This window comes from Panthera tigris, chromosome D2 (genome assembly GCF_018350195.1).
Source record: "Panthera tigris isolate Pti1 chromosome D2, P.tigris_Pti1_mat1.1, whole genome shotgun sequence".
Lineage (NCBI taxonomy): Eukaryota > Metazoa > Chordata > Mammalia > Carnivora > Felidae > Panthera > Panthera tigris.
Window position 1 is genome coordinate 50,602,218 of NC_056670.1, and position 27,788 is coordinate 50,630,005.

The 27,788-nt window shown below is 41.0% G+C and overlaps 1 protein-coding gene across 1 annotated transcript; it reads left to right on the forward strand.

The window, feature by feature from the left end:
- The first annotated feature begins 1,221 nt into the window (after positions 1-1,221).
- Positions 1,222-27,759, forward strand: RPP30 (ribonuclease P/MRP subunit p30). Its single transcript, XM_007080081.3, has 11 exons — positions 1,222-1,308; positions 2,720-2,775; positions 3,386-3,442; positions 4,087-4,161; positions 7,390-7,461; positions 13,842-13,931; positions 22,742-22,858; positions 23,432-23,461; positions 23,862-23,899; positions 24,282-24,361; positions 27,559-27,759. The coding sequence occupies exons 1-11, from the start codon at positions 1,227-1,229 to the stop codon at positions 27,666-27,668; spliced, it is 807 nt and encodes a 268-aa protein (XP_007080143.1). The 5' UTR covers positions 1,222-1,226; the 3' UTR covers positions 27,669-27,759.
- Positions 27,760-27,788: the final 29 nt, after the last annotated feature.

The following is a 27,788-nucleotide window of genomic DNA, read 5'->3' on the forward strand; positions in this document are numbered from 1 at the left end:
AAATATCAAGTATGAGAAAAAGCAAAATATTTCTTCTTTATAAAATTTAAACAAAAGGAGAATTGCGTGCTACTACATGGAACAGATCCCTCTTAAAATTCCCTTCTGAAATCAGGAAAGAAATCATGTAAAAGAGGACTAATCAAGGTGTGATCCATTGATTCTACCTTGTTTTAAGTACTGAAATTGAAAATGTTTAGAAACGTTTACAGCACTTTAGTATTGTCTGGATACCCAAGCCCCCAATCAGTGGTGTCTTCTTACTCAATCGAGTGTAGGGCAATTCGGTTGTTGTCAAATTAGTTTTCTGAGGCAGGAGCTCCTCACCGGTAATTCACAAGGCACCACGACTGGTCCGCGAAGAATTAGGAGGTGGGGTAAGGTACTATAGGATGGGGTGGAAGTTAGACTGGCCTTCCGCACGGTTTGAGAAGCACCGATGTAAACTATAGTTCCACAATTTTACGTTGTCGGATAATTGATTTATCAGTCTTCAAAAGTTCATTTATACGAGGTCCAAAAATGTGGAAACATCAAATGTGTGGGAATTACACCACCTTGTACACTTAGGAGATGGAAAACCGACCCATTTTAATTTTGCACCTCCCTTGTCGAACGTGTCTGGCTAAACCACTACTGGTGCTTACCGCTCGTCCCAGAGAGAGCCCTGCCATCTCGTGGCTGCAGATGTCGACCGCAAGACTAAGCAGCGTGCTGGGCACCACGCGTTCTGATTGGCAAAATGACGCTTTCTCCGAGGTCTTCTGGTCAGTTCTCCCTCTTCTCGGCAAGTCCATTATTAAACAACGGAATGGACTTCAGGAGGAGGGAAAAGGGTTTCTCACGAGTGTTTCGAAAGCGCTTCTAGCTCTTGGCAAAAGGGTCTGGTTCGTGGCAGGCGCTCAATAAACGTTGTAAGCGTGCATTTCGAAAGAATCACTTTCTACAGTATTTTCTAGGAGGAATGGTGGGAGTTGTGAACCCCTCCGGGGGGGAACCAAACATTTTCATTCAGAAGGAGGCAAAGGATTGGAGCGAGGTTGCTGATTCGGACACACTAACTTTTGTTGGTACTTGAAGGCGAGGCAAGCGCGGTATAACCTTGAGGTGACTACTTAGGAGGAGGGAGGGGCGGACTGTGCAGGTCAACTACAATTCCCAGGATGCCAGAGGGGGCGGGCCCCGCGACTGCGCTAACGGGCGCGCGGCGCTCATGTGACTTCAGCATGGCGGTGTTCGCGGATTTGGACCTGAGAGCGGGTTCAGACTTGAAGGCGCTGCGCGGGCTGGTGGAGAACGCCGCTCACCGTGAGTCTCCCAGGCGCGGGCGGCGGTGCCTGCCCAACCTCGCTGCCCCTCAGACCATCGGCCCCAATCAGGAGGAGCCCGGGGCCTGTCCTCGTCCAGGTCTCCTGGGATCTCTGGGATGTCCCTGGAAGCTGATGCCCCCGCGGTGTTGCTCTGATCCCGGGCGCGGGAAACTCGAAGGCACTTGGGAGCTTTTATCCAGTCTAGCTCCTTCTGTCCTGCACATTGAGGAACACTGAGGCTCTGAGAGGATGGGAGATTTGTGTAGAGCCCCACGGCTGATGGATGGAAGAAGCCAGGGCTTCCGAGTATATACATAATGCTTAGCTTGTACTTTTAGTATCCCCCCCACCTTCCTGCCTCACGGCAGTATCGCAGCAATTTGGGAAACGGGTGCACTGATGGGGAATGCTGTGGAGATTCAGAGAAGGGGGCAGGGACCTGAGGGTGACATTGTTGGAATACTGTTATTAAAAAGGGGAGGGTGGTGGGGTCGTACTAGGGAGGGAAGCAGCATGGCCAACGTGTTAGAATGTTACTCATATTTGAATCCAAGGGAAGCAGAAGCCCTGAGGGATAAGATCCTGTTTTAATTATTGGAGTTAATGACAGTGACTGCTGCCTTCTTCCTTCCACTGTAAAGTGTGAGGATAGAGAGGTTTAAAAATAAAGAGGTTCTGCAGAGCCTGTCAAATACTGGATGCTCAATAACTATTTGAGAGGGGAAGGAAGGAAGGGAATCGGACCAAATCTGATGAGAGGGAGAACCACTCTTTTGGCATTAATAAGCATTATCTTTTAATATTAGTATCCTGTCATCCCCATTGGTGTTTAAATAACTTGAAGATAGGAGTCATGATTTAGACGTATTTTTGGTTGTCTGAATGTCCATAACAGTGCCGCATTGAGGCTGATAAAGGCAGGCCCTGCCCTCACAGAGTTCCCAATCTATTGATGGTGGATAGCTGGAAAGGGGAAGTGAGCAGTGGTGTGAGGGAGTTGTTATTCCATTTCTCCCTAGAAAAAGGGCCTCTGCAGGAAGTAGTAAGGGTAAAAAGCAAAAGAAATGAGCGAGAAAAAAGCTGTCACGCTAATAATACACCACAGAGGTCAAACAGAGCCCTGCCTCTGTGCCTGCACCTGCTCTAAAACATCTCTGCTTATTATCTTAATTTTCATGACAGCCATGTAAGAGAAGTTCTGTTGTTAGCACCATTTGATAGTTGAGGAACCTGAAACTCGAGGTTGAGTAACTTGTAAGTGGTAATGCTTAGATTCGGAAGAAGGCAGTCTGAAGCCAGAGCTCACATGGTCCCTCTTGACCCGTAATCTTGACCTGAGTCAGGCTGAGCCTATGTGTACAGCAAAGAGGTTGTTACATTTAACAAGAATGTTCAGTTTTTCTTTTCAGTGGGCTATTCAGTTGTTGCCATCAATCATGTTGTTGAATTTAAGGAAAAGAAACAGGTAGGTAAAGAACATTTTCTGAAGTTAATAATAATCAGCTTTTACAATTGTTTTTGTTTATATTGGTAATATAGAAGCTACAGGTGAGCATATTTCTTAAATGCAAGCTCTTTGGCACTATCTTATTTTGTATGTTAACAGTGGGGGAGATGCAGAGTTTTCTGTCAAGTACCAGGGCAGATGGAAGGATTCTTGAAGTTGAGTTGATGTTAATTAAATAACTTGCAATAACTTTTAAAAGTATATTGTTATTGACTGAATGGTAATCACAGTATTTAGTCCTTTTTATTTTACTGACTTGGACTCGTTACTAATTGATTTCCTTCTTAAACATGCTAGTAAATATGTATGTTTCTCTTTAGGTCAACAGCTGTACCTTATAGATTATTCCAGTCTAAAAACGATTTTTCATCCCTTTTATCCATTGATGTTCTCAGCTGCTTCTTTGCTTATCAGCTTTCTTCCTTTCAAAACAAAACAAAACAAAAAATATATTTAGTGTTTCTGGATGCCAGAAATGAACTTTTCTGAAAAGCCCTTATAAGTTTTCTATTATGCTTCATTCCATTCACATGTAAAATCTAGGGTAACTGTTTATCATTTGTTGTAGGAAATTGAAAAACCAATAGCTGTGTCTGAACTCTTTACAACTTTGCCAATTGTACAGGTGGGTATTTTGTTGCTTAAGAAGTACAATACCTATTCAGACATGCCCAGTCTTATGTAGGGTTCTCTAGCCTGCTTTGCTCCTTCCTACCTGCCTTACTTTTCCATCAAGACTCAGTCCTTTCATGAAGGAATCAAGTCAATACTATCGAGTCAATACTTCCTTAATGGTCTTTTTTCCTGAAGTCCTATAACCTTTAAAGAATCTCATTGTGTACTTTAACATATGTATGTCTTTATTTCACTTATTATATTATAAATTCCTTGAGAAGGAAGAATAGGTTTTACTGATCGTTCCTACCCTTTATTGCTAGTGCCTTTTATTTATTTATTAAAAAAAAATTTTTTTTAAACGTTTATTTATTTTTGAGACAGAGAGAGACAGAGCATGAACGGGGGCGGGGCAGAGAGAGAGGGAGACACAGAATGGAAAGCAGGCTGCAGGCTCTGAGCCATCAGCCCAGAGCCCGACGTGGGGCTCGAACTCACGGACCGCAAGATCGTGACCTGAGCTGAAGTTGGACGCTCAACCGACTGAGCCACCCAAGCGCCCCTATTGCTAGTGCCTTTTAATGGCCATTTTCCAAAATGGAAAATCATTCATTTGTATTTTGAGCTTTTTTGATAGAATGTTTTTGATTATAGGGAAAATCAAGACCGATTAAAGTTTTAACTAGACTGACAATTATCGTTTCGGATCCATCTCACTGCAATGTTTTGGTAAGTTAATTTTGCTTCTTTTTGATCCTGTAAGTTGTATTGGTTGAACAGTGTTGTAACAGTGTTTTCATCTCACCCCCTTCTGACATACCCTGCCCCCGGGCATGACACCTGCCTGTTCTCCCTGTCCTCAGAATCCACATAGCATAACAATCTCTTCTACTCTTGGCACATATATAGGGATACCATAATTAAAGAATCCTTTGACAGCTGCTATTCGCTGAATTTACATGAATGAGACCTAAGGTGGGTGCTGGGGATATTGCTGTGAATAATACACAGTTATTGAACTTAGGAAGTATAGTTTAATGGGCAAGACAGGCACTAAACAAATAATTTAAAATGTGAGGAATATTTAAAAAAGGTGGAGGCAGTAACTAAAGGATGCTCTGGGAGTGTGTAATGGGGGAGCCAACCTAACGAAGTTCATACTCCAACTGGGGCCAGAAGAACCAGTAAGTGTTACATAGTACTGAGCAGAAAAGAGAGTGTTCCCACACAGGATGGATTATGTACAGGTCCTGGATCCAAGGAAAACATGGTGTGTTCTGGGAAATGAAACAATACCAGTAGGGCTGAGCCTAGTGAGCTGGTTAAGCTGAGATGAGGTTAGGGAGGTAGGTGAGGGTGAGCAGTTGGAAGCCCTTGAAGGTTTTAACTGAGGAAGTGAAATTATGATGTTTGCATTATTAGGAATGGATCAGAGGGGTTGAGTGGATTTGAGAGGTTTGGTGAGGTGGTCGTGGGGGGGGGAGGGGGGATTGACAGAATTTTATGACTGATTGGATACAAAATGATGGGGTGGGGGGTGATTGACAGATTTGATGATTGACTGGATACAGAGTGATGGGGTGGGGGGTAATTGACAGGATTTGATGGTTGACTGGACAGAGTGATGGGGTGGGGGGTGGTTGACAGGATTTGATGGTTGATTGGATATAGAATAATGACTCCCCAGGCATAGCCTAAGCACCCTCCTAGGTAGATGGCGGTACCCTTTCCTGAGAAGGGATGTACAAAGAGCAGGTGTGAGGGCATCATGTTTGGAACATTATTGTGAAGGTCAAATGCGCAGTTGGAAAAAGGGGTGTAGCCTTCAGAAGAGTGGTCTGATGAAAGATACTGATTTGGAAGTGGTCACCCTGTAGAGAACAAATGAAGTGATGGCAATGGATGAGAATCCCTGGTCCAAGTGCAATGTATATAAAGAGAAGTTCTAGGACAGAGCCTGAGGAACTTCAGCATTTAGTGGTAGAGCAGAGGAGGAGGAGCTAGGATTGGAGACTGAGGAGGGACTGTAAGAAATAGGAAGACAGTGAGCAAAGTGAGGAAGGGTGAGCAGCATCAGTGGGCCCAAGCAGTCCAGCAGGAGAAGGGCTAAAACATGTCTTGGATTCATTGCCAAGGAACTCCTTGGTTGCCTTAGCAAAAACCATCTCCATGGAAATGGTAGGGATGTGAGGAAGTGCAGATGGCGTGTGATGCTGACTTTGCTCGAGAAAGTGACTCCACAGGGGAACAGAAGGCACAGGGAAGTTTGGATGAGAACCTGCTGTCTGGGTTAGTCAGGTGGGAGAGGGAAGTACTCCTGCGAATGGGAAGAATCTCACGAAGGAGAGAGAAAGAGAGATCCCTGAGAAACTGAGTTTTATCGGGAGCTGGAACAGACTCCTTTGCCATAGAAAAGGAGTCATCAGGGAAAGGCTGGCCTCCTTTATAATGATTAGTGTTGCTAAAGAAATTGTGGAAAGCCAAACTTGGGGATTTTATACAGCTGCAAGACAGGGTTCTGGTTCTTTAGGCCCAGGTAGGCATAAAGGAGCTGACTTTTGGTGGGTCACAAACACGTTCATTTTTTCTTGTTACCATAATACCCTGGTGGCCCCTTTTTGTCCCGTTTCCAATTGGGAGAGGCCAAGTAGAGGGCAAAGAATCCTAGATCTGGACTTTCCTAAGACCAGGAGCTGCCCTGTGTTAGCATGGGTTTTCCCAGCAGCTTTTCCTGTCTGCTTCAGCTTCTCTTCACCCCTCCCCTTTCGTCTTCTGATTTTTAGAATGCCTTTTCTTTTTACAAAGTAAGAAGTAAACATTTTAAAGGTGCAAACAGGCAAAGAATAAATATCACATATTATCCCATCATTCAGAGACCGTTTGAGTATACAGTTGGCCCTTGAACAACACTGAGGTTGGGGGCACTGACACCCCACCCCTACCCCACGCAGTTAAAAATCCGTGTATGAGTTTTGACTGATAACATAAACAGTTCACACACATTTTGTATGTTATATGTATCATATGCCATATTCTTAGAGTAAAATAAGCCAGAGGAAAGAAAATGTTATCAAGAAAAAAAAATCCGTGTGTAAGTGGACCTGTGCAGTGCAAACCCGTCTTTAGGGGTCAGCTGCGTGGATTTCCAGCCTTTTCATATACACACACATACAGCTTAAGTTGGGGATTTTCGTTTTGAAGCAGTAACTCTTTAACTGATACATTCCTCCCATTTAAAAAAAAATTTTTTAAACGTTTATTTATTATTGAGAGGCAGAGAGAGACAGAACATGAGCATGGGAGGGACAGAGAGAGGGGGAGACAGAATCTGAAGCAGGCTCCAGGCTGTCAGCACAGAGCCCGATGCAGGGCTCGAAATCACAAACCGCGAGATCATGACCTGAGCCGAAGTCGGACGCTTAACCGACTGGGCCGCCCAGGCGCCCCAGTGTTCTTCCCTTTCTGTCCTAGGACTGTCAGGTATATTCTTGCACATCTAGCATTTCAATTTCTAGTTAAGAGTATTCTCATTGTGAACCTGACGGTATCATACTTAGTACATGTATTTCTTGTCTCACAAAAAAATGGTGAGTTCATCGAGAGCAGAGGTACACCTTAAATGATTTTGTATCCCTCGTGCCCTGCACACAGGAGATGCTCACTGTCTGGCAGGCTCCTCCACTCCCTTGTAGGAGCAAGAGCTATCCAATTTGATTCTTCTATCTCAAGCACGGTTTGGTACCCAGTCACAGTGTAACAATGTAGGAAGGAGAATAATTGGTGGGATCTAAAATCTCATGTGCTTAGGCAGTCTTTTCTGTCAGCATGCAAACCAAAGCAGAAATGGCATATAAGAAGTATTGCATGATTGAAATGTAAGTGCAGTTAGGCCATGAGTCAGAATTCCATGTGTGTGCTCGTCGTTATTGTACAATAACATTCTTTTTGTATTGCCAGAGAGCAACGTCTTCAAGGGTCCGGCTGTATGATATCGTTGCTGTTTTTCCAAAGACAGAAAAACTATTTCATGTAAGTAACAGTTAGTGAAAGAAAGTAGGATTTGTTATTTTACGTAAGAAGTCTGATGTTGTGCTTTTGCAGGTGCCCTGTTTCACTCCGTCTGGAAACTTAAGATTTTTCATTTACACTTGGAATTCTGGAATTTCATGAGAGGGTGCTTAGGTGGCATGTGGTTTTTTGTTTTGTTTTATTCATCTTGCTGGATATTTTATGGGCTCAGATTGAAAGAGTCCCTCTGGGTGTTTTTCTGTTTCTTTTTCTCTGCTTCATTCACTTATTCGTTCATCCATTTGAAACTGCCCTTAGGTAAATATTGGTCCGTCTCTTTCTAGCTCAGAAATCACTTCAGTTTCTGCCCTCCATGCTGCTCACTGCTGCCTGTGAGGAGAGAAAGGTGCAAAGTTCTACTATGGCATAAAAGATCTCCTCCCTGTTGTTAGCTTTCTCCTTTGCATGTTCTGAGGTGTGGTCCATATGCCAGCACGATTAGTCAGCCTTTAGTCTTTGAAATCCTTCAGCATCAGCCATCTGCTCCTACTATTACCCTTCCTGTTCTGAGAGCCTTTATGAATTTAATTCCCTTTGTACTTTTAAAATTGCCATTTCCATGACTTCTCAGGAGGAAAGGTTGTTAAACATGTCTGGTCATTTAGTCAAATTGAGACCAAATACATTGAGTATTTTATTTTGTTTTGTTTTACATTTTATTTTATTTTTTTTCACACTGGGCATTTTAAGTGATTACAGGAAAGAAAAAAATCCAACTGTAATTTTTTTTTTCCAGGAATATGTTTCACTCTGTGTAATAGGTACAGCAGAAAGTTCTGAATGTTGTCTTCATCTAGATGCAAGAAAATAGCCATCTACCAAACCTATATCCACCCAACGGATATTGTAGGGAAAAAAATGTACTGGTATTTGATGTTTTAATTTTATAGCATGGTTAATTTTTAAGCAAAGTCTGTTCTAAAATTTTAGGAAGTTTTCCTTTAAGTTTATCCAGTAGATGGAGCTGTTGACTAGGGAGGCTGATGTGTGATTACATTTAGTTTTTAAGGCAACTATCAATTCTTAATTATTCATATTAATTCACACAAAATGAATTCGCACAAATGAATGAAACAGCACAAATTATCTTTGAATGCCTTTTTAAAAAAATTCTTGACAATTCCCTTCGTAAAATACCCAATTATAGTAATTCTCAAGAATTTTGTTTCAGGAAAAGATGAGTTGGATCAAGTGGTTCTGTTTTCAAGAGGCCCTTGTGGAATTTTTAAAAATCAGGAAAGTCAGATCTCCCACTACTCAGGATTCTGATCTAGTAGGTCTTGGGTTTGAGTATCTTTTTTTTCAGGTTCCACAGGAGACTGTCATTCAGTGTTGAAACCCTAAGGAGGAGGCATGGGTGTGTGGAGCTTCTTTAAATAGCAACTTAGTTTTGTTATTAAGTAACAGCAACTTAGTTATAATGTAGACTGAAAGTTGGCTGTGTACCTCATTTTGTGTTGTTCATTTGTTTGTTGAATTGATTCTGAAGCACACAGTTTTCATTTCCATAGCCATTTACTGGTGATTGGAGAAACAAACAAAACACTTAAAAAAGACATACACTTATATATACTTCCAAAGACTTCTATGTATTATCTTTAACACAACAATCCTGGGAGTAAACTGGACAGATATATTTTATTATCATCATTTTTTAGAAGAGAAAATTGAGAGTTAGGCTAAATGATTTGCTGTTAATCTCAGGTAGTATGTGGTAAAGCCAGGACTTTAGGTTTTAGAGTACATTAAAATTTCATTTAGCCATTTTATCTTACTACAGTTGATCCTTGAACAACATGGACTTGAACTGCACGGGTCCACTTTTATGCAGTTTTTTCAATAAATACATTGAATAAATGTACAATGTAATTCAATAAATACATTCAATAAATGTACAATGTAATTTCAATAAATACATTGAATAAATGTACAAGTAAATGTATTTTCCTTATGATTTTCTTAATTTTTTTTTTTTTTTTTTTGGTCTAGCTTTGCTATGAGAATAGTGTATCTAATACATAAAACATACGAACCTGTTAATCGGGCCTTGATGTAATCAGTAATGCTTCTAGTCAATAGTAGGCTATTCATAGTTAAGTTTTTAAAGAGTCAGAAGTGGGGGGTTGGCGCCCCTAACCCTCACATTCAAGGTTCAGCTATCCTTGTTCTTCTCAGATTATTCAAAAGTGTGACTTCAAAAGCATGAACACATGCTTTATATGGTGGGTAGAACTGTCAGAAATACTCTGGGAGATGATTAAAGCTATAAATAACATGCAAGATATTTGGAATTGACTATACAGATATACTCAGAAAGTGACGTGGTGACAGTTTTTGAAATTGGAACATCTTCCTCTTCTCTGTCCAGATCTTACCCATTCATTAAGACACAGTTGAAGTTAGCACTCTCCCCGTTTTCCACAGAAAATCAATTTAAAAAAGGCATTTTTCTTTTAATCATAACGTAGGTATATCACGGTCTGGAATTGGGTCAGATGCAAGCAGTTTGTTCCTTAACAGGTTGTATTCTATAAGGGATTTTATTTGTTTGGTTTTTAAGTTGATTATCTAGAATTTAAACAAGCGTCCTTGTAGACGTAATGTTCTAAAACTGAGGTCTCTAAAATGAGTCATAAAAGCAAACACACACACATATGTTAACAATTAGTAGTTTAAAACCTAACCACCTTAAATAGCATTGTTTCCATGGGAAATAACATATGATTTTCCATTCTGAGTGTCTGGAAGATGTCTCATGGAGAAACCCTCCCTCTCCATAGTTACCCCAGGGGATAAAGGCGGAGATGAAAGATTGTGAGGGGAGTCCATTAGCCAAGGCTTCTTGGGATGGGAGATGGCAGTGGAATTTGGCAGACAGTGTTATACAGAAGCTTCAGGAACTTTTGAGTTAGTTATTCCCATTTGAGATTTAAAGTAACTGGAGGAGAGGCGAGGAGAATTCAAGTTACTTAGTGCAGTGGTCGCCAAAGGGGTCTCCCTATCGATTTAAAAAGATGCTGAACCTTCATCCCCAGTACATGTATGTTTATTTTCGTATAAATTGTTTGTATGTTCCATTATATCAGTGTGATGTACGAAAGAATATACACACACAAAACAGATTTTAAGAGAATGAATTAAAAAGTAAATGGAGGGGCGCCTGGGTGGCGCAGTCGGTTGGGCGTCCGACTTCAGCCAGGTCACGATCTCGCGGTCCGTGAGTTCGAGCCCCGCGTCGGGCTCTGGGCTGATGGCTCGGAGCCTGGAGCCTGTTCCCGATTCTGTGTCTCCCTCTCTCTCTGCCCCTCCCCCGTTCATGCTCTGTCTCTCTCTGTCCCCAAAATAAATTAAAAACGTTGAAAAAAAAAAATTTATAAAAAAATAAAAAGTAAATGGAAATAGAAGTTCTGTTTAGTTCTTCCTTCCAAAATGCGTGCCTTGCCCTTTGAAGAGCTGTGTTGCAGAGTCTGCTCCCAACACCTGAGGCCCTTGAGGAGACAGGGTGCCTTGTGAGGCAGTGCTGCTCCAGCTGTAGCCTGACCCCACCAGCTTCAGAATTGGTAGGGGTGTTTGTAAGATGCAGGTTATTAGGCCCTACTTACTGACTTTATTACTGGGAGGAAGGCCTGGTAATCTCCATTTTAAATAAATGGAGTTTGTATATATACATTTACGTATATACGTACATATATGTGCGCACACACACACACTTTAGATCGGGAGGTACTGTTTATGGACATCTCTCTTTTCCCTGGGTAAGTCTGGCTCTCTCTTGCATGTTACTTATCATAAAGTACCACCGTGTATTAAACTGACACCCGTGAAGGGGATTTGGGGAAGACTGAATCTCTACCCTCCTGTTTCCCTTGTTTCATAGAATCAAAGGTAAATGTATCTGGGGGTACGTGCAAACCCCTTAAATCCTTGTAGGAGTCCTTGGCCAAAAAAAAAAAAAAAGGCGAAGAACAGTTGATATGAATTCGTACGCAACTTGCCAAAACCACCATAATGAAGTTCTTAATTGCAAATATTTCTTGAACATAATTTAGTCCATTTTAATGATTTGGAAAGTATTTCATTATAATGTGAAATTAGCTCTTATTTCATAGTTACCGAAATGTATCGATTAAACAGTTGTATTAATAGAAAAATAACAAAAGAATTCGGCTTGAGACATTTTACATTTGAGGTGTTAGATAGAGCAACTGAGCATTTATTATAATACATGTATTTACACCAACCCAAGAGATATTTTTGAATTAGCTGCTGTTACATAAGAGGGGGAAAAAGCAATACATAAGTTAAAATGTAACCTAATTTAGCTTTGTTGTGGGGAAGAATGCTTAACAGACTTTGAAAAAGTGAATCTGTTTTTAAATGAAAAATAATGATAATAAACTCAAACAATATAGAGCAGTGTGCAATGAAAAGTACGCTTTCTTCCTACCTAAAATTCTCAGTCCCTTGTCTCCAGAGGCAACCGCTACTAACAGCTTTTGTGTATCTTAGAAATAGGTATTTACCTACTCCTTCCTTCCGCTCCCTCCTTCCCTTCTTAACACCATGCTTTTTTTTTTTTTTTCATCTAACAGTGTATATGGTTCCATAATATCAATTAGAGATGTACCTTATTCTCTTGAAGGACGCAGCATATTCCATTGTTTACAGGGACTGTAATTTATTTAATATAGAGGGATATTTAGTTGCGTCTTTTGTGATTGATATTGCAGTGACTGTCCTTGCACTAATTAGTATTCTCGAGCATTTGTAGGGCAGATGGCTATAGAATATATTTCTAGAGGGTCTCTATAGGATATATTCCTACAGGTGAAATTGCTGATGTGTGTTTAAAATTTTGATACCTTTTGCTAAAATGCTTTTAAGACCCCGTACTAATTTAAAGACCCAGCGAGTGCCTGTTTATTCATTCCCTTGTTAGCAATGGATTACTGAACTTTTTGATCTTTGCTATTCTGGTAGTTTGAAAATGGTGACCAGAAGCTGAACTTGTTTTGTCTTCTGTTCGGAGCTTTTCATCCATTCTTATCAAATTTTCAATGAGTCTTTTATGAGTTGGACAGCTGTAGCATTTGGGATGGGGCAGATTCTTTATAAGCCAAATGTTTCTGCCAAAACAGCATTACTTCCCAGGCTTACTAAGTTACTATGACTGTCTAAAGCCAAGCAGTCTCTGATCACTGCTTGCTTCCTAAAGCCCTGCTGTGGGGGTAGGAATGACCAAAGTGGGAATTCTGAAGAAAAAAGGCAAGGTGTGACATTCCTGTCACTGGTAGAAGGCCAGGCCAGTCATATGGGGGACATTATTGCATGTTCTTTACCCCTCTTCCTTACCCTGTCCTTCCCCTCCGTGCATGTCCCTGATGTTGGTTTGCCAGCATAGCCATCCTGGCAGTTTGAATTTGTTCATCAAGCCTATGTGCACCACATTGTCAGTAAGGCTTATTTTTAACACGGTATGAAATGGCCAATTCTGTCACCGTAAATCAAGTCATGGTGAAGTCAGAGCCAGATCTGCATCTTCTAGCAGTGGTTTTGGCCTTATACTCATGCTCGTAACCTTTCCCCAGCTTTGTTTGCTTCCCTGATTTTCCATTTATCCTGTTTTCCTTATCTACTTGTTTGGTTTTGTTCTTGGTAAGCCATTTCTAAAGCCTTTTGGAAGTAAATGCTGACTATTGATCAGTAAATAAGAGCAAAAATTAGAACAAAGGAAAAGGAAACTAAAAGTTGAAAAATGGATTCAGTATCATTTGATTTGTAACAGCTCTGCTTGGACCATTTATGTAGACTATTTCTGTTAGAATTTGAACAGAATGCTGTTGGTAGGGCCATGTTAGTGTTCCTCTAGCCACTCAGTAGACTGATGGTAGCCACAGGCCTAGGGTAATTCCTGGCACAAAAATAAATCTGTGGAATAAATGGACCATGCCTATATTCCTTTGGCTTATTTTTTTTCCCCCTTGGATTTCAGAACAACTAATTGCTTCTTTTCTGGAACAATCTGAAGTTACTTTCCAGAAACTGAGCCTCTCTTAGCAACCCATCCTTATGTAGCAGACCAGGAGTTAGAGGGTCTCTAGGCTCCGTCTGTTGAGATGGTCTGTGGACATATCACTGCTTCAGCTAGATTACAATTAGACCTTTCACCCAAACGTGAAGGAATGGCTAATCACTGACAGACACATTTCAACACAGAACCATTATGATGCCTCTGGAGTGAACCACGTCTATTTATATTCCTTTAAATCAAGTACAACCATATTTCTTAAGATGAACCAGTTTTTCCTTTGGCTTTACCTATTTTTTTTTCTTCTTGACAGGTTGCTTGTACACATTTAGATGTGGATTTAGTCTGCATAACTGTAACAGAGAAACTACCATTTTACTTCAAAAGACCCCCTATTAATGTGGTAAGTGTCATACTTTCCATTCCACATGTGAATCTGTACAAATTTGCACTAACAAACTGGAAAAGGGGCAAAAGGAACTAGTGTTCTTTAGAAGGAAAAAGCAAACGCAGTTTAGAAAAGAGGATTTTATTTTTGGAAGCTGACCAAAGGTAGAAAGGGAACTTAAAAACTATCCAGTAAATTATTGAGATGTTTTTAAAAGGCTTTAGAAACCCGAGTTTATGAAGGATATTTCTTAAAAGGATAGCCATAATGACAGACACTTAGAGCCTGAACATGGAACATGAAGGGGACTGGGCAGTTGAGAAAGAAGAGGTAGGGGGGAAAAATACATCGAGGGTTCCTGAGGCACCAGTGAGCGAGGACGGGTAGGAACAGGAAGGAGCAGGGCACGGAAAGCACCGTAGGCAAAGTCCAAGCACAATGAAAACCTGCACTGATGCCTGCCGTTTCGCACAAAAGCCCCAGGGTTACTTTTATAATCACCTAAGAGGGCGGCCATGTGTGCAGGGAAGTTTGTTCCTTCCCCTGCGATAGAAGGTTTCTCATTCCCTTTCTACGTAGCTTCTCTTGTTTTTCCCTGCCATTTATCTTCCGTCTGTCACACCTTCTTGTCCGTCTTCTCTCACCGTAAAGGTGGCAGTAGCTCACATCGGTAGCCGGCAGGTCAGCACGCTGTCAGCTGTTTGGCTGGGCAGCCAGATCCTGCGGGAGGCTTAGGACGTTATTTTAGAATTGCAGCCCCGAAACCTGTCTCCCATTCTCCAAAACTACTCTTGAAGGAGAAAAAGGGTTCAGCAGACAGTCCAGATGACATGCCCAGTCCTGTCAGAATTGGAAAATTAAAAATGTATGCACTTTTTCAAGATCGATAACTCCCCTATTCTTTTGTCTCCGTAGAATCACAACTTCGTTGGGTTTTGTTTTGCTGTCGCCGCTGCTAAGGAATTGGCTCAATGCCAAGAATAGGGGGAGACAGTGAGAGGAGAACATTGATCTATGTGGTGTGCAAAAATTGAATCCGTGTGGAAAAATTTCAGTTGGCTTATGTTCTACCCCTAAAAATATGCTACTAAAAAACTTGAAAAGTACTCAGAATTTTAAAGTCATATATGTAAAGGGGAAGCTATAAACCATGGCTTTTTTGATAAATAGAGAGTGCTACTGAACATACGGTATTCAGTAAGCTCAAATCATTGTTTCCCATGTTCTTACTGGTACTTATAGATAAATAAGTAGACAGTAAGAGAAAACCCCAAATCATCACATTTTGGAGCTGGAGATCTATGTTGTTGAGCAGCTCGCTTATGAAGCGTGGTAGAATGAAGGCCAGCACGGAGAAGGTGTGCAGCTCTTCAGTCATAGGGTTGGGACTGGTCTGGTCGATACCCCGTCAGATGAGATCTCTGCTCTGCCCCAGCTACCTGTGGTAAAAGGCACAGACTAATACAGCACCCAAGGTGATGGCAGTCTTGTTGGCCTCACGTATTGTTCCTCTCCAGAGGTACCAGTCTCTCTAGAGGTTTGCCAAGGCTTTTTACCAGCCTCAACCCGCCGGTCCAGTTTCCACGTAAATGGCACCCCCTAGAGTTAGGAGGTGCAGCCACTGGCAGTTGCTATTCAGCTTGCAACTTGTTTACCTTTCTCTTCGTCTTCATGAACAAGGAAGGCCATTTTCCAGAGGCCTTGGCCTGAGTAAACCCACGTGTGGTTTTACCAACCGTGTCCTTGGTTGGGAGGACGTAGTAGCATGTGGTGGATTCTAAGGCCAGGTCTATGGTCTGGAAAGCAGTGCACCGCACACAGTTCCTCACGTTCCATGACGGTGGAAAGCTTCTCAGTGGCTGTTTTGGTAAAGGCTTTCAGTTTTTTGTTTTTGGTTTTTTTTTTTTTTAAGTTTATTTTGAGGGCATGTGTGCACAAGTGGGGGAGGGGCAGAGAGGGAGAGAGAAAATCCCAAGCAGACTCCACGTTTCCAGCTGAGAGTCCCAACGCGGGGCTCAAACTCATGAGCTGTGAGATCACGACCTGAACCGAAATCAAGAGTCGGACACTCAACCAGCTGACCCACTCAGGCGCCCCTCACTTCGTTTCTTTGGAATGTGCCCTACTGTTCAACCCTGATTGTGAGCCTCTAGAGAGAACCACCTGTGGGTTGGGCCTTTTTGAAATTACCCTAATATCTTGCCTATGCTGGATACTTCCTAAAATTTGTCAGTGGAATGAATATATGTCTAATTTAGCTTCCGAAGGTGCAGCTCGTGGAACATGGATAAATCCTGCTCGTCATTAGTCTTGAGCGGGTTGTCAGTATGTGGCAGGAAGCAGAGGCCAGGAGGGAAGTGGGGCACTGGGGCAGCACGAGGAGGATGGCACTGGGGACAGTGGCACTAGGACAGTCCACTGTCCGGTTCCATCTGTAAGTTCAGGAAAACTGATGGATATTTTTGGCTTAATTCCCACATACTTCAATTTAAGAATTCTGAAAAGTAAAAATTTGACAAGTGAGAGGGATATGCAGTATTTAACATAGTGTCTGCTTTTTTAAAAAATCTGGTGTGAACATTTTACATATGTTGTTTAATAAAAACTAGATGATGGAGTGGAAGGAAAGGCTGTGCAAGATTATTTTTAGTCTTCATCTAGTGTAGGAGTAGGCTGTGGTGTGAATTGGTCAGGAGGCAGAAAAGTCCCTATTAATTTATTCACCACCCATTTTTCATTTGAGAGAGGAAACTGGAAACATATAATAAGGTAGCTAGCTTATTGTTCAGGGGGAATGAGAGTTGTATGGATGTGTATGTATTATTTGTATCTCATAATAGCTATTCTAGATATGGAGCAACGTGTTTACATCAAAATATGGAAATAACATTCACCACGAAAGTATGGAACATGTAGTATGTGGGTAACCGTTAAGTCTTAAGTCTTAGTCCTTGCATGCTTCTTTGGACTTGAGAGTAAACTTGTCTTTGGCCATGAGAAGTTGATAGGTTGGCTTTATAAGGATCACTCTATGGGGCACAGATCTTAATTTGGATAGGATTTGTACTCTATTCTTTGTGGTGGTGAAAAGCATTAAGATATTTTATTCACTAGTCCTTTACCCAGAGGCTTTAAGCCATGGGACAGTTATCAGCTCAAAAGGCTGGGATGATTGGAGGATGTGAATTTTCTGTTATAGGAAGAGTAAGTTCTGAGGATCTAATGTACTTGGGTGACTACAGTTCATAGGAATGGCGTTGTGTACTTGAAAGTTGTTGAGAGTAAATCTTAAGCATTCTCACCAAAAAAAAAGTATTGACTACGTTAACTGTCAGGCAAGGGCTGTACAAATTATGTGGATCTTGGTAACCATTCCACAATGTGTATGTGTACCAAATTATTGCATGGTATACTTTAAACATGTACAATTATATTTGTCAGTTATTCCTCAATAAAGACAGAAGAAGAAGGCGGTTGGGATTATGAAGGAGGGGCTAGAGCAGCACACCAGAGCACTCCATTTGTACAACTTACAGCTCACAACCCCTCAGTTGTCTTCAGCACGTGCTTAGGGCACCATGATATCAATTATGTAATTTCCTCTAAAATCTACAAACCTCTTCTGGAGCCTGCGTAACTTGTATGGGAACCACAACTTTACCATGTGATAGTTGGATTTCAAAAAAATTGAATTCAGCTCCTCTTCTTGGACAATCAGATGACTTGTAATTAACTTATGGTGTAGGGCACTCACCTGCTTTAGCCCAGTAGCTGTAGGGTGGGTAGATGTTGATGACCTCTGTTATGCAGATAAGGAAAGTTGACTTGGGAATTGTATTCAGCTCTGATTCTAAATCTGCTATCATTTCCCACTGGGAAATGCTATTTAAAATTACTTTACAGCAGAGCTCTTTGTTAAGCATAGAATAATTTCATAGTTCAAAATGTGATCTTTAGGAATTCAGGTTTTTGAGAAGAATTTTTTTTAAGCAGTACATACTTTTACCCTCGCTTTGATTTTTTTTTTTTTTTTCAGTGTTATTGCCATTCAACAATGACTTCCAGTCTATGGAGTTATTTCGGTGCTTGTATGTGTTCTGCTCTCTGATGGTTTCCCCTCAGCACTTCCTTTAACTGTAATACATTTCTCTCTTCATGGTCCCATTAGTCCCCACTGAGAACTGTCCAGTAAATAGTGTCTCAAGCGGTGAAATTGTTCCAGGAATCATGCCATATATTCTTGAGCTGGGTGAGAGTGCTCTGTAAACTTTCTTTTTCATCACACATATTATGAACCTAAGTGTGTTGAGTGCTTTATCGATCCAATGTTCCACCAGTGCTAGCAAACTTGCCGGTCTCAAAAATTTTTGTGTGGCATAAAAACCAGAAAGAAAATTAAAAGACCAATGACAGACTGGCCTTAGATCAGAGACAAAAGGCTAATCTCTCTAATATATAAAGAGCTCCTAGAAAAGAAGCTAAGAAAGCCAGATGAACAATCCCTTTTCTAAAATGGATTAAGAAAATGAAAAAGACATTTCACAGGAAAGGAAATACAGATGGCTCTCAAACATGAAAGGTACTTAAATTCATCAGAATAGGAAAAACTCACATTCAAATCACCTAACTGGCACAAACCCAGAGGTCTGATGATACGCTGTGTCGTAAGGTTGAGGGAAAGCAGGCATTCTCATGCATTGCTTCGAAAAGTGTAAATTGGACCGATCGCTATTGGGAAGTGGGTAATTAGGCAACAACCATCAAAATCCCAAATGCTTTACGTTCTGACCTTGTGTCTTAGTTTCCGGGGCTGCCATAACAAAGTACCATAAACTGGGTGGCTTAAAACAACAGAAACTTATTGTCTCAAGCTTCTAGAGGCTAGAGGTCTGAAATCAAGATGCCATCAGGATCATGCTCCCTCTGAAATCTGTAGGGGAATCCTTTTCTCCCTCTTCCTGGCTTCCGGGGCTTGCTGGTAATCTCTGGCAGTCCTTGGCTTACAGCTGCGTTACTGCAGTCTCCGCCTTTGTCCTCACAGTGTGTTCTCCCTATGGTCATCATTTTGTAAGGACACCAGTCATCCAGTAGACGCCAGTGACCTCATCTTCAATAATTACATCTGCAACAACGCTGTTTCCAAATAAGGTCACATTCTGAGGTACGGAAGGGTAGGACTTCAACATACCTTTTATGGTATGTTGTCAACCCATAATACCCAGCAATCCCACTTTAGTGTTTATTCTACGAGTATATTGAAACAACCCAACGTCTGTCAGTAGAGGCTTGTTTAATTACATGCCATACCTCTAAAATGAAATACTATGCAGCTGTAAAACAGTGCAGAAGTTATGAGCTGACCTGGAAAACCCTTTGAGTCAGAACAAGAATGTGGTAGGCTACCTTCTGAGTAAGAGGAAAGATAACATATATTCATATTTGCTCATATTTATTTGTATGAAGACACTCTGGAAAAACACACAGAAATTAATAGAAATTATGGGAGGTGGGGATGGGGCAGATGGGAGCAGAGGTACAAGTAAGACTTTATATTGCCTTCTTTCTTTCTTTTTTTTTTTTTAATGTTTATTTATTTTTGAAAGAGAGAGCATGAGCAGGGGAGGGGCAGAGAGAGAGGGAGACAGAGTTTCTGAAGTGGGCTCTGCGCTGATGGTAGAGAGCCCGATGTGGGGCTTGAACTCATGAACCATGAAATCATGGCCTGAGCCCAAGTTGGACACTTAACCAATTGAGCCACCCAGGCGCCCCTTTATACTGCTTTCTTATGTTCCTTTCATTTGTGAATTATATGAACAAACTACCTGTCTTAAATAAATGACACGCCAAAAGGGTGTTGAATCCTTTTGAGTTCAATTAAGAATTTTTATGAAATTAACAGAGAATCCGTATATTGTCCTAGTAATCAACTGCCTATTTTCTTCCTGTCATCTTAAGCTTTGCTTAGTTCTTGGAATTTTACCACCAGTATTTCTCGATTCAAGTATCACACACCTGCCCTTGGTTTGTAGTGTCATTATGACTGTTATTTTTCATTAGTAAAGAAATCTAATCATCTGCCAATTCCAGAACCTTGGTCAGAGATATGAACAAAAGCCAATCAGGCAGGCAATGTCATTCTTCATAAAAGAGGCTGTTAGGAACAATCATTTGATGAGCGTAAGGCAATTTACATTAGAATGGTCTTGGAAGCAGGCCCAGGTAATGAGTCTGTATTTTATCTATCTAAAATTTAAAATACGGTAGTATTATGAAGGAAATATTCACAGTCTTCAATAGCACACTATGTATGATTTCTGTATCAGACTTTTAGCTATTTAAAAGTGAACTTGAAAAAAAACAAACAAAAAAAAAAATAAAAGCAAACTTGATTAATGTACTAAGAGCAAAGGCAACTTTTTTCTTAGGAACTAATTAAGCTGATAATTGTCACTTTTCTTCCTCCCATCCCCAAAAAGAGGAGTTTTTCATTTTGATCTTATCCCCAGTGGGAGCTAAAATTGTAGATACAGTTAGGAATACTTTATGACCTGATCACCCAGTTGTGTGTATCGTCCACATCTTTTTATTTCCCCTCTTCTCTACTCAACTGCATTGTGTTTTAGTTCAGCAAATAGAAGGATGAAGAAAAAATGTCAGCTTCTTTGGCTAACTAGTAGTTCTGGTAAGAGAAGTAGCCAACGGGATAATAGTTGAAAGTATGGCTAAAGGAAGTGTTTTGGTTTCTCTGTTGAATAATTAGCCAAGTTCACCCTGTTTCTTTTTAATATGAATAATCCTTGGTGAGCAGCATTATCACATAACCTCTTTTCTGTAAGCTACTGTGTACTCAGAATATACATATATTAAACACTTTTTATATAAAAGGCAGTTACATGTTTTACACAGTACCATGACACCAGCTCTCGAGAAGTGTACAAGACAGGCAGGAGGAGTGAGGTGTATATTTAACTATGGCACAAAGACTATCGTAACAGACATCATTCCTGGAAATAAACAACACAGGCCCAAGGATTAGGAGTGGGAAAAAGTTGTCAGAAAAGGGGAGAGGGGAAGGTTGCAGTATGGAAAATAGCATGTAAATTTTAACTAATATCAGATATGTAAGGAAATCTAAAATAAAATCTCAGAGCCTTAAGGCAGGAGGCCAAGTTAAGTGAAGAGAAGATTGGGGGATGGGAGAAAGGCAGTGTCTGTTCAGGGAGGAAAGTAGGAGCCTGAATTAAATCAAGGTGGGCTCCCAGTTCTGGAAGAAGACAGGTTTTTCCATTCCCTGTGGACACTCAGGAGTAGACCTCCAGCGGCCATAGCCCACCACCCCCAACTCATCCTCTGGGTGATAGAAATTCATTTGCCAGACACAGACTTGGACCATACTGCCTGGTTTGTGCCTGCTGTCCTTCCTTTGTTCATTCAGAACACCGCTGCAACCGAGTGACTTTGCCATTGCCCGTGGTAGCATCCTTCAGATGCTTCCCACTGCTGTGTCCTGTCCCCAGTCCTAACGACCTGCACAGTTGGCCCTTCCCATCCTCCTTAGCCTCCACTCCCACCATAGGGGCCCCCTCACTCTGTCTTCCCCAGCCCACAGCCTCCTCCCAGTGCTCCCATACTCCCTCCAGCCCAGAGCCTCTCCATGTGCTCCTCCCTCTGAAAATGCTCCTTTCTCTACTGTTGCCTCAATTCCTTCCTCACCCACTCCTAAATTTCTCTTTGATCGCACTTCTCAGAGTTGGAAGTTTTGTGCTTTTGTGTAATTATTTGATAGTCCCCTTACTAAACTATAAGCTCGGAAAAGGGAGGAGCCATGTTAGCTTTTGCTCACCATTTCCACACGTGGTTGGCTTAACACATATCTGTTGTGAATGGATGAAGATAACTGACTTGCTCCTCAGAAGAGATAAACAGTGTAGTGGTGGGTTTCAATTGTTTCCACTCCTTCCAGGCTGTTTTCTTACCTGTGGATGCCTATCTATTGAGAATGCCTTAAGTTGGAAAGAACTTTTCTTTTCCTTGCGTGGGAGGCCAAGCTTGTCTGGTGATCTGGGCGAAATCGTCAAGAGCCCAGGTTTCTTCCATCTTTTTTGTTGGGCATCCATGAGCCCAGCCAAAACTCAGGGACTCTATTAGTAAATAAAGAAAAAGGAGAGAACCAGGAAAAAAAAAAAAAAAAAGGTGGGGGAGAACAGATACTGGGGGCAGTTAGCAGTCTGTGCCACAAGGCCTGATAAAGGTATCATAAGGGTTAAATATATGCAGAAGATTCTTAGCACAGTGCCTGGCACTTCCTTCACACTACTTCCTTCATTCAGCGTATGTAATAATTGACTTACTTGAGATGTCTTCCCACGCCTGTTCTTGGAGCTTTTTTTCAGCTCTTCATTTCTTTGTCTCTTCATTAATGGGTCAAATTACTTTTTTTTGGTTTTATTATATTTGCAAATAGTTTATTTACCCTAACTATAGGGAGCATGTCTCCATTTTCCTTTTAATAGTTCATGGAGGAATGGTGCATTTGCTACCCGCCCTGGGACTTTGCTCTCCATAGCCTCCCCATGATTCCTGTTAATATAAAGTCAGCTTTTCCACAGCCAAGATGAACTGTTGATCAAACAGAGCCACATACCTACCTTCTCCTGTGGATGGTGCCATCCGGGCGTAAATCTGCCTTTGTTTAAGGCTGTACCTTGACATGCAGGAGGTGGGCGGTAGGGTTGAGGAGGAAGATGAGGGAGAATCTTAGTGAAAATAAAGTAGGGCAGTGTGTTTTTATCCGGGACGGTTTATTTTCTTTATTTCCTGTGAAGGCAATTGACCGAGGTGTGGGCTTTGAACTCGTCTACAGCCCTGCCATCAAAGATTCCACAATGAGAAGGTACACAATTTCCAATGCCCTCAATTTGATGCAGATCTGCAAAGGAAAGGTATGGTCCCATAATTTTCAGATGTTTTTCAAATCTAGCGGTTAATTATTATTAATACACTAGAATTGTTTAACTAATTCCTTTTCCCTAAAGCACAAAATTCTTGAGGCCCAGAAACAAATTCTCTCATCTCACTGAGCCCTGAAAATTTTAAGGGAAAGAAAAATACCGAAGGAAAATAACATGAGGTGGGGTGGCGAGACGTGTTGAAACCCTTTATCTTCCAATAAGGAATTTGCAGTTTACCTACTGTGAAAAGAATGGTCTAGTTTGTCATCAGTGAGTTGAATTAAGATTATGTGACCTTTTCGACTAGTTTTTTAAACAAATTAATCTTTTCTAAGATCTGGTGGGAAGGCTTATTCTATTTCTTGTTATATATAGGCTGCTGTTAATGATAAGCTCTTTCATTCTTTGACTTTGATTTTTTACCTTATCTTTAAAAGCGGTTGGTATTTGTAGAACCTTAAAATGTTATAAAGTGATTACTGGTTACTTGTATTAGAAGATTTCAATTTTTTTTGGTTTACATTTATCTAAGATTAATAATATTGGTCACTCTCTGTCCTGTAGAATGTAATTCTGTCTAGTGCTGCGGAAAGGGTAAGTCTGCTTTTGAGTACTTTGTTTTCACTTTTCAAGTTACAAATCCAGAGGAAAATTTAAAATAGTCATGTAATGAATCTTTATTGTGTATTTTCATATTGAACTGCATTTGCTCATTGTAATTGCTGAAGAGTAAAATGTATCCCCATTCCTTTTGGGCTACAGTTTTTGTTTATATGAAATTTTGTTTTTATGCTATTCTAAAATGCTTTCAAGGTTCTTTTAGAAACTTTTAGCAACTTAAGAAAACCATCAAAGTTATAAGAACTGAAATTTATGCAATTGATTTCTTTATTTTTGGATGCTTAAGCATCCTGTTAATTAACTGCAGGTGAAATCATTGAAATGTTATGAATAACTTCTCTCCTATTTTTTTTTTTTTTTCATTTTATTTTAGCCTTTAGAAATAAGAGGCCCATACGATGTGGCGAACTTGTATCCTTTTCTGCATTAGAAGTTGTTGAAATGTTCTTTTAGGAAATTTGGAATTTGATGTGCTATTGCGGCTTAGCAAGATTTTTTTTAACCTTTTACAACAAGGTTACCAATTAATAGCTTCAAAAGCAAGTTACATCAGGCCAGAGAGAACCTCATCCTTTTGTTTTCTGGGTCAAGGGTGAAGTAGAAAAAGGGGAACGAGGGACTCTTGAAGCTTAGAGCGGGTCTCCTTGCAGATGCCTGTTCCGTTCAGGCCAAGAGCTGCTGTAGAATGAGAGTCTCTTGGCGCGAGCAGGTTGGGCTGGCCTTGGCAGTTCTGTTTCTGTTCATCTCCCGTCTTTGGCTGATGCTGGGTTGAAAGCTTTAATGGCCCCACCAGAGGGTTGCTGTTCGGGCTGTCTGAGAGTGATGCCAGGGCTGCTGTGTCCACCAACTGCCGAGCAGCACTTCTACACGGAGGTGAGCAGGTTCTTCCAATAAAGACACCAAATGGGCATTTTAGGAGCCAGTCTTTGTTATCAGACAGCAGAGCCATATTTGCTTTTACCGTCCTGCTCTGCAGAGTTCCCTCAGGGTCGCCTTCGCTCAACTTGTTTTAATTATACCTGTCAACGCTTTTTGCCCTTCATTTTGGGCTTTACTCTGTGTAGTCTGTGGAATGAATATAGCCTGTGTTGCAGAAATAAGGACGGAATGTGTCTTTCCAGCTCTGTGTGTGTGTATCCCTGTCTATAGTTCGATAGGCTTCTAGTTTCCCTTTCTCCCCTGCCTTCTCTCCGGAGGGGCATGCTTCCCTGCTGAAAATCACGGTTTTAGAGAACTGAAACATGAAAAATTGATGTTAAGCCATTTATTAGGAACACAAAACAGCGGATGCATTTTCGAAACCCAACCAACAAACCCAAATAGTCATTTTTCACACGTATTACAACTCGTGATCCTTTTTCTCACGTTTTGTTTACATGCTCACCTATGTGCTCACTATAGATACTCTTTACTCCCATTTCATTTACCTATATCTACCTCCTCACCTTAATGCCCCTACTTGAAGCCACGGAACCTCCTATTCATCAGATGATAAAAATTAAACCACAAGTATTTGATATGCCAAGACTTTGGAGAATGAAAATGAGGTTTTATTAAAAGAAAAAAGTGTACACTTTGATCTGCTGTCCTATCTTCATTTCGTGATTTTTAGCATTAGTAGTAGTGGTCACGAGCCAGTTTACTTGATATCACCTAGATGAATTTTAAACTTCAGAAATAGGTTGCTACATGTAGATGAGGTTATGTGGCATATGAATAGGTGAGTTACTGAGGCCCGTGTTGTTGTGTCTAGATTTTAATAATCTCATCTCCACTTGGGAGAACTGGGTACTGTATTGCCTTACCATGAATTAGATGATTTTCCTTCAGTTTTCAACATTTTTAGTTTGAGATTGTTATATGGCCTAGACTCCATCACATTAGCTCTGGGAATGGCCACATTAATTAGGACTTCATCAAGATTTGCTTGAAATTAGGGAACAGTTGGTTCATGCTTTGGTTGTTCTGCCATTATTTTTGTCTGTTTTAAATGAACATAAGGAATCCTTGAGATTTTGGATAACAATTGGTTTTCCAAAATAGATTAAACAAGAAAGGGAAACTAATAAGAACATATAATGGGAAAAATATGAAGTTCTGCCTTTGACTTTAAAAAACTCAACTATTCAACATGGGTCATATATAAAGCTCGGCTTTTCTAGAAGCTAAACTAAAGGAAGCCCTATGGACTTTAAGGTAGCAGTCATCTTCACCCTAGTGTGACAGTCCCAGTGTATGCCTGCTGTCCCTGCATAATTATCAACACATCTAGAGGAGACAGTATGGTTACCCAGGTTTTAGTTGACATTGAGATCAGTATTAGATTGTGGTGTGGTGGGTTCCTAAGATTGCTAATTCGGCTTCAGGTTACACTAGAAGAAATAAAGGAATCTGAAGCAAGAGGATTGAAAGTCTCATTAACCTCTGCATAGATGAGGTCCCAGCTGATGTGTATCATCCTGAGCACCACATGTCAGAAGGGCAGCAGTACACAGGAGCACTTCTTCTAGAAGATGGTCAGTAGGTTCTGAAAGGGCTTGGAAACCTCATAAGAGAAAGTGTTAAAAGCAGTGCCGGAATGCATTCCTGGAAAACAGAAGACTTAGAACACGTAGTAGCTGCCACTCAACACCGGAAGGCTTGTTATGGGGAATCAGAATTAGGTGGATCCTTTGGGCTTCCAGAAACCAGTGAAGAGCAATTCTAAGGAGGTTGTAGAGAAGGGACAGGGGAAGTTGGCATTTTAATGACCTTGACAGAAGTTCTGTCCCTTTTATAAACTAAAATGCTTTAAATAACTGGCAAAGATCTAGTAGACCTGGTAAATTAATCCTGATAAATGAGAAAGTAACTCTTGCGTAACTTGCGTAACTCTTTAGAATTAACTTTACTTTTATTACTTCAAACAAGAAATAATTCTTAACTAGATTTATGTTCATGAAGTTATTTTGATTCTGCCTCTTTGGTGCTAATGGATCTCTCTCCTCCCTAGTCCTTCCTTATTTCATAAGGATTAAATTTGGATCTGTGTTTTCATGGCATGGTAGTTCTTCACAAGCTCTCCCTCCTGCCCTGTTTCCCCCTAATTTTTTTCACACTCCTCCTTCACACCAGCTTATTGTCTCTTAAACATACTAGGCCCTTCCTACTTCTCTCTCCATGCTTTTGCAAAGGAATCCTCTCCTCTCTCTCTCTCTCTCTCTCTCTCTCTCTCTCTCTCTCTGTCTCGTATTCCTAGTGTTACTTCTGTTACAATACTTTCCTGATTCATCCAGGCAGATGCAGCTTCTTCTGGGTGCCTCCATTTCTATTACATTTGCCCCTAATGTGCTTATCTCAGTGTACGGTAGGAAGAAACACTAGGTAGGTATCTCTGCCTGGCCCAGTAGTATCTTTTGAGCTGAAATTGGGTAGATTTAAGTCGAACTCTGCTGCCAGCCTGACCTAACATCTCATAATTCCCATTCTTTTCTGTTGTCACTAATATACAAGAGATCCATAAACACGTGAGCTTGATTTTCTTCATTCACTCGACAAGTATTTATTGAACACCTGTTAGATAACAGGCATTGCTGGGAGCTTGACTGTACAATACGATTGATTCTTCAGAGGTACACTGATGACCTAGTGAGGGACCCAGATATGGTACGTGCTGTCAAATGAAGTGAGCACACATAATCACCATGGGAGCGATTCAGTTGACTGTTGACCTTGCTGTCTCGATTCATTTCTCTACCATACATAAAGCGTCTTCCACGCCAAGGTCTGTGACTTGGGTCCTGACTACAGAAGATGCCATGGATGCACCGTTAAGGAGAACCTGCCCTGCAGTTTTACCCTTGAGTAATCCCTTCAAAGGGAATTAGATGTAAATAATATACTGATGTTTATCTACCTTGGGGGGAGAAGGTAGTAATGGTGAATGGCATCAGAATCCATAGCCATTCATTCTGGTTTTATCACTTACAGATACTGTAAGGCAAAGTCACAGGGTGTGAGACTTGTTAAACCACCTCTTTTTCACTCATGTCTTAACTTTAAACACTACGGTTTGCCTGTTTGTTTTATAGAAACTAGAAAAACTGCTTTTGGAATTATTTCCACAGTGAAGAAACCTCGGCCATCGGAAGCAGATGATGATTCTCTTCCAGCTTGCAAGAAAGCCAAGTGTGAGGGCTGAAAAGAATCCCCAGTCCTTGTCAGCGCTCCCTTCCTCCATTTGGTAGTCCGTCCACCACAATGCAAATAAAAGCTTTGTATGCTTTACTGTTTTCCTTTGGAGCTAGGAATTGGTAGTCTA

Bases quoted from the DNA above. Each gene is read 5' to 3' on its own strand.
- RPP30 (XM_007080081.3), top strand. From the start codon at position 1,227: ATGGCGGTGTTCGCGGATTTGGACCTGAGAGCGGGTTCAGACTTGAAG. The intron at 2,776-3,385 runs GTAGGTAAAGAA...CATTTGTTGTAG, and splicing joins AATTTAAGGAAAAGAAACAG to GAAATTGAAAAACCAATAGC. The intron at 23,900-24,281 runs GTATCCTTTTCT...TGGCCCCACCAG, and splicing joins CCATACGATGTGGCGAACTT to AGGGTTGCTGTTCGGGCTGT.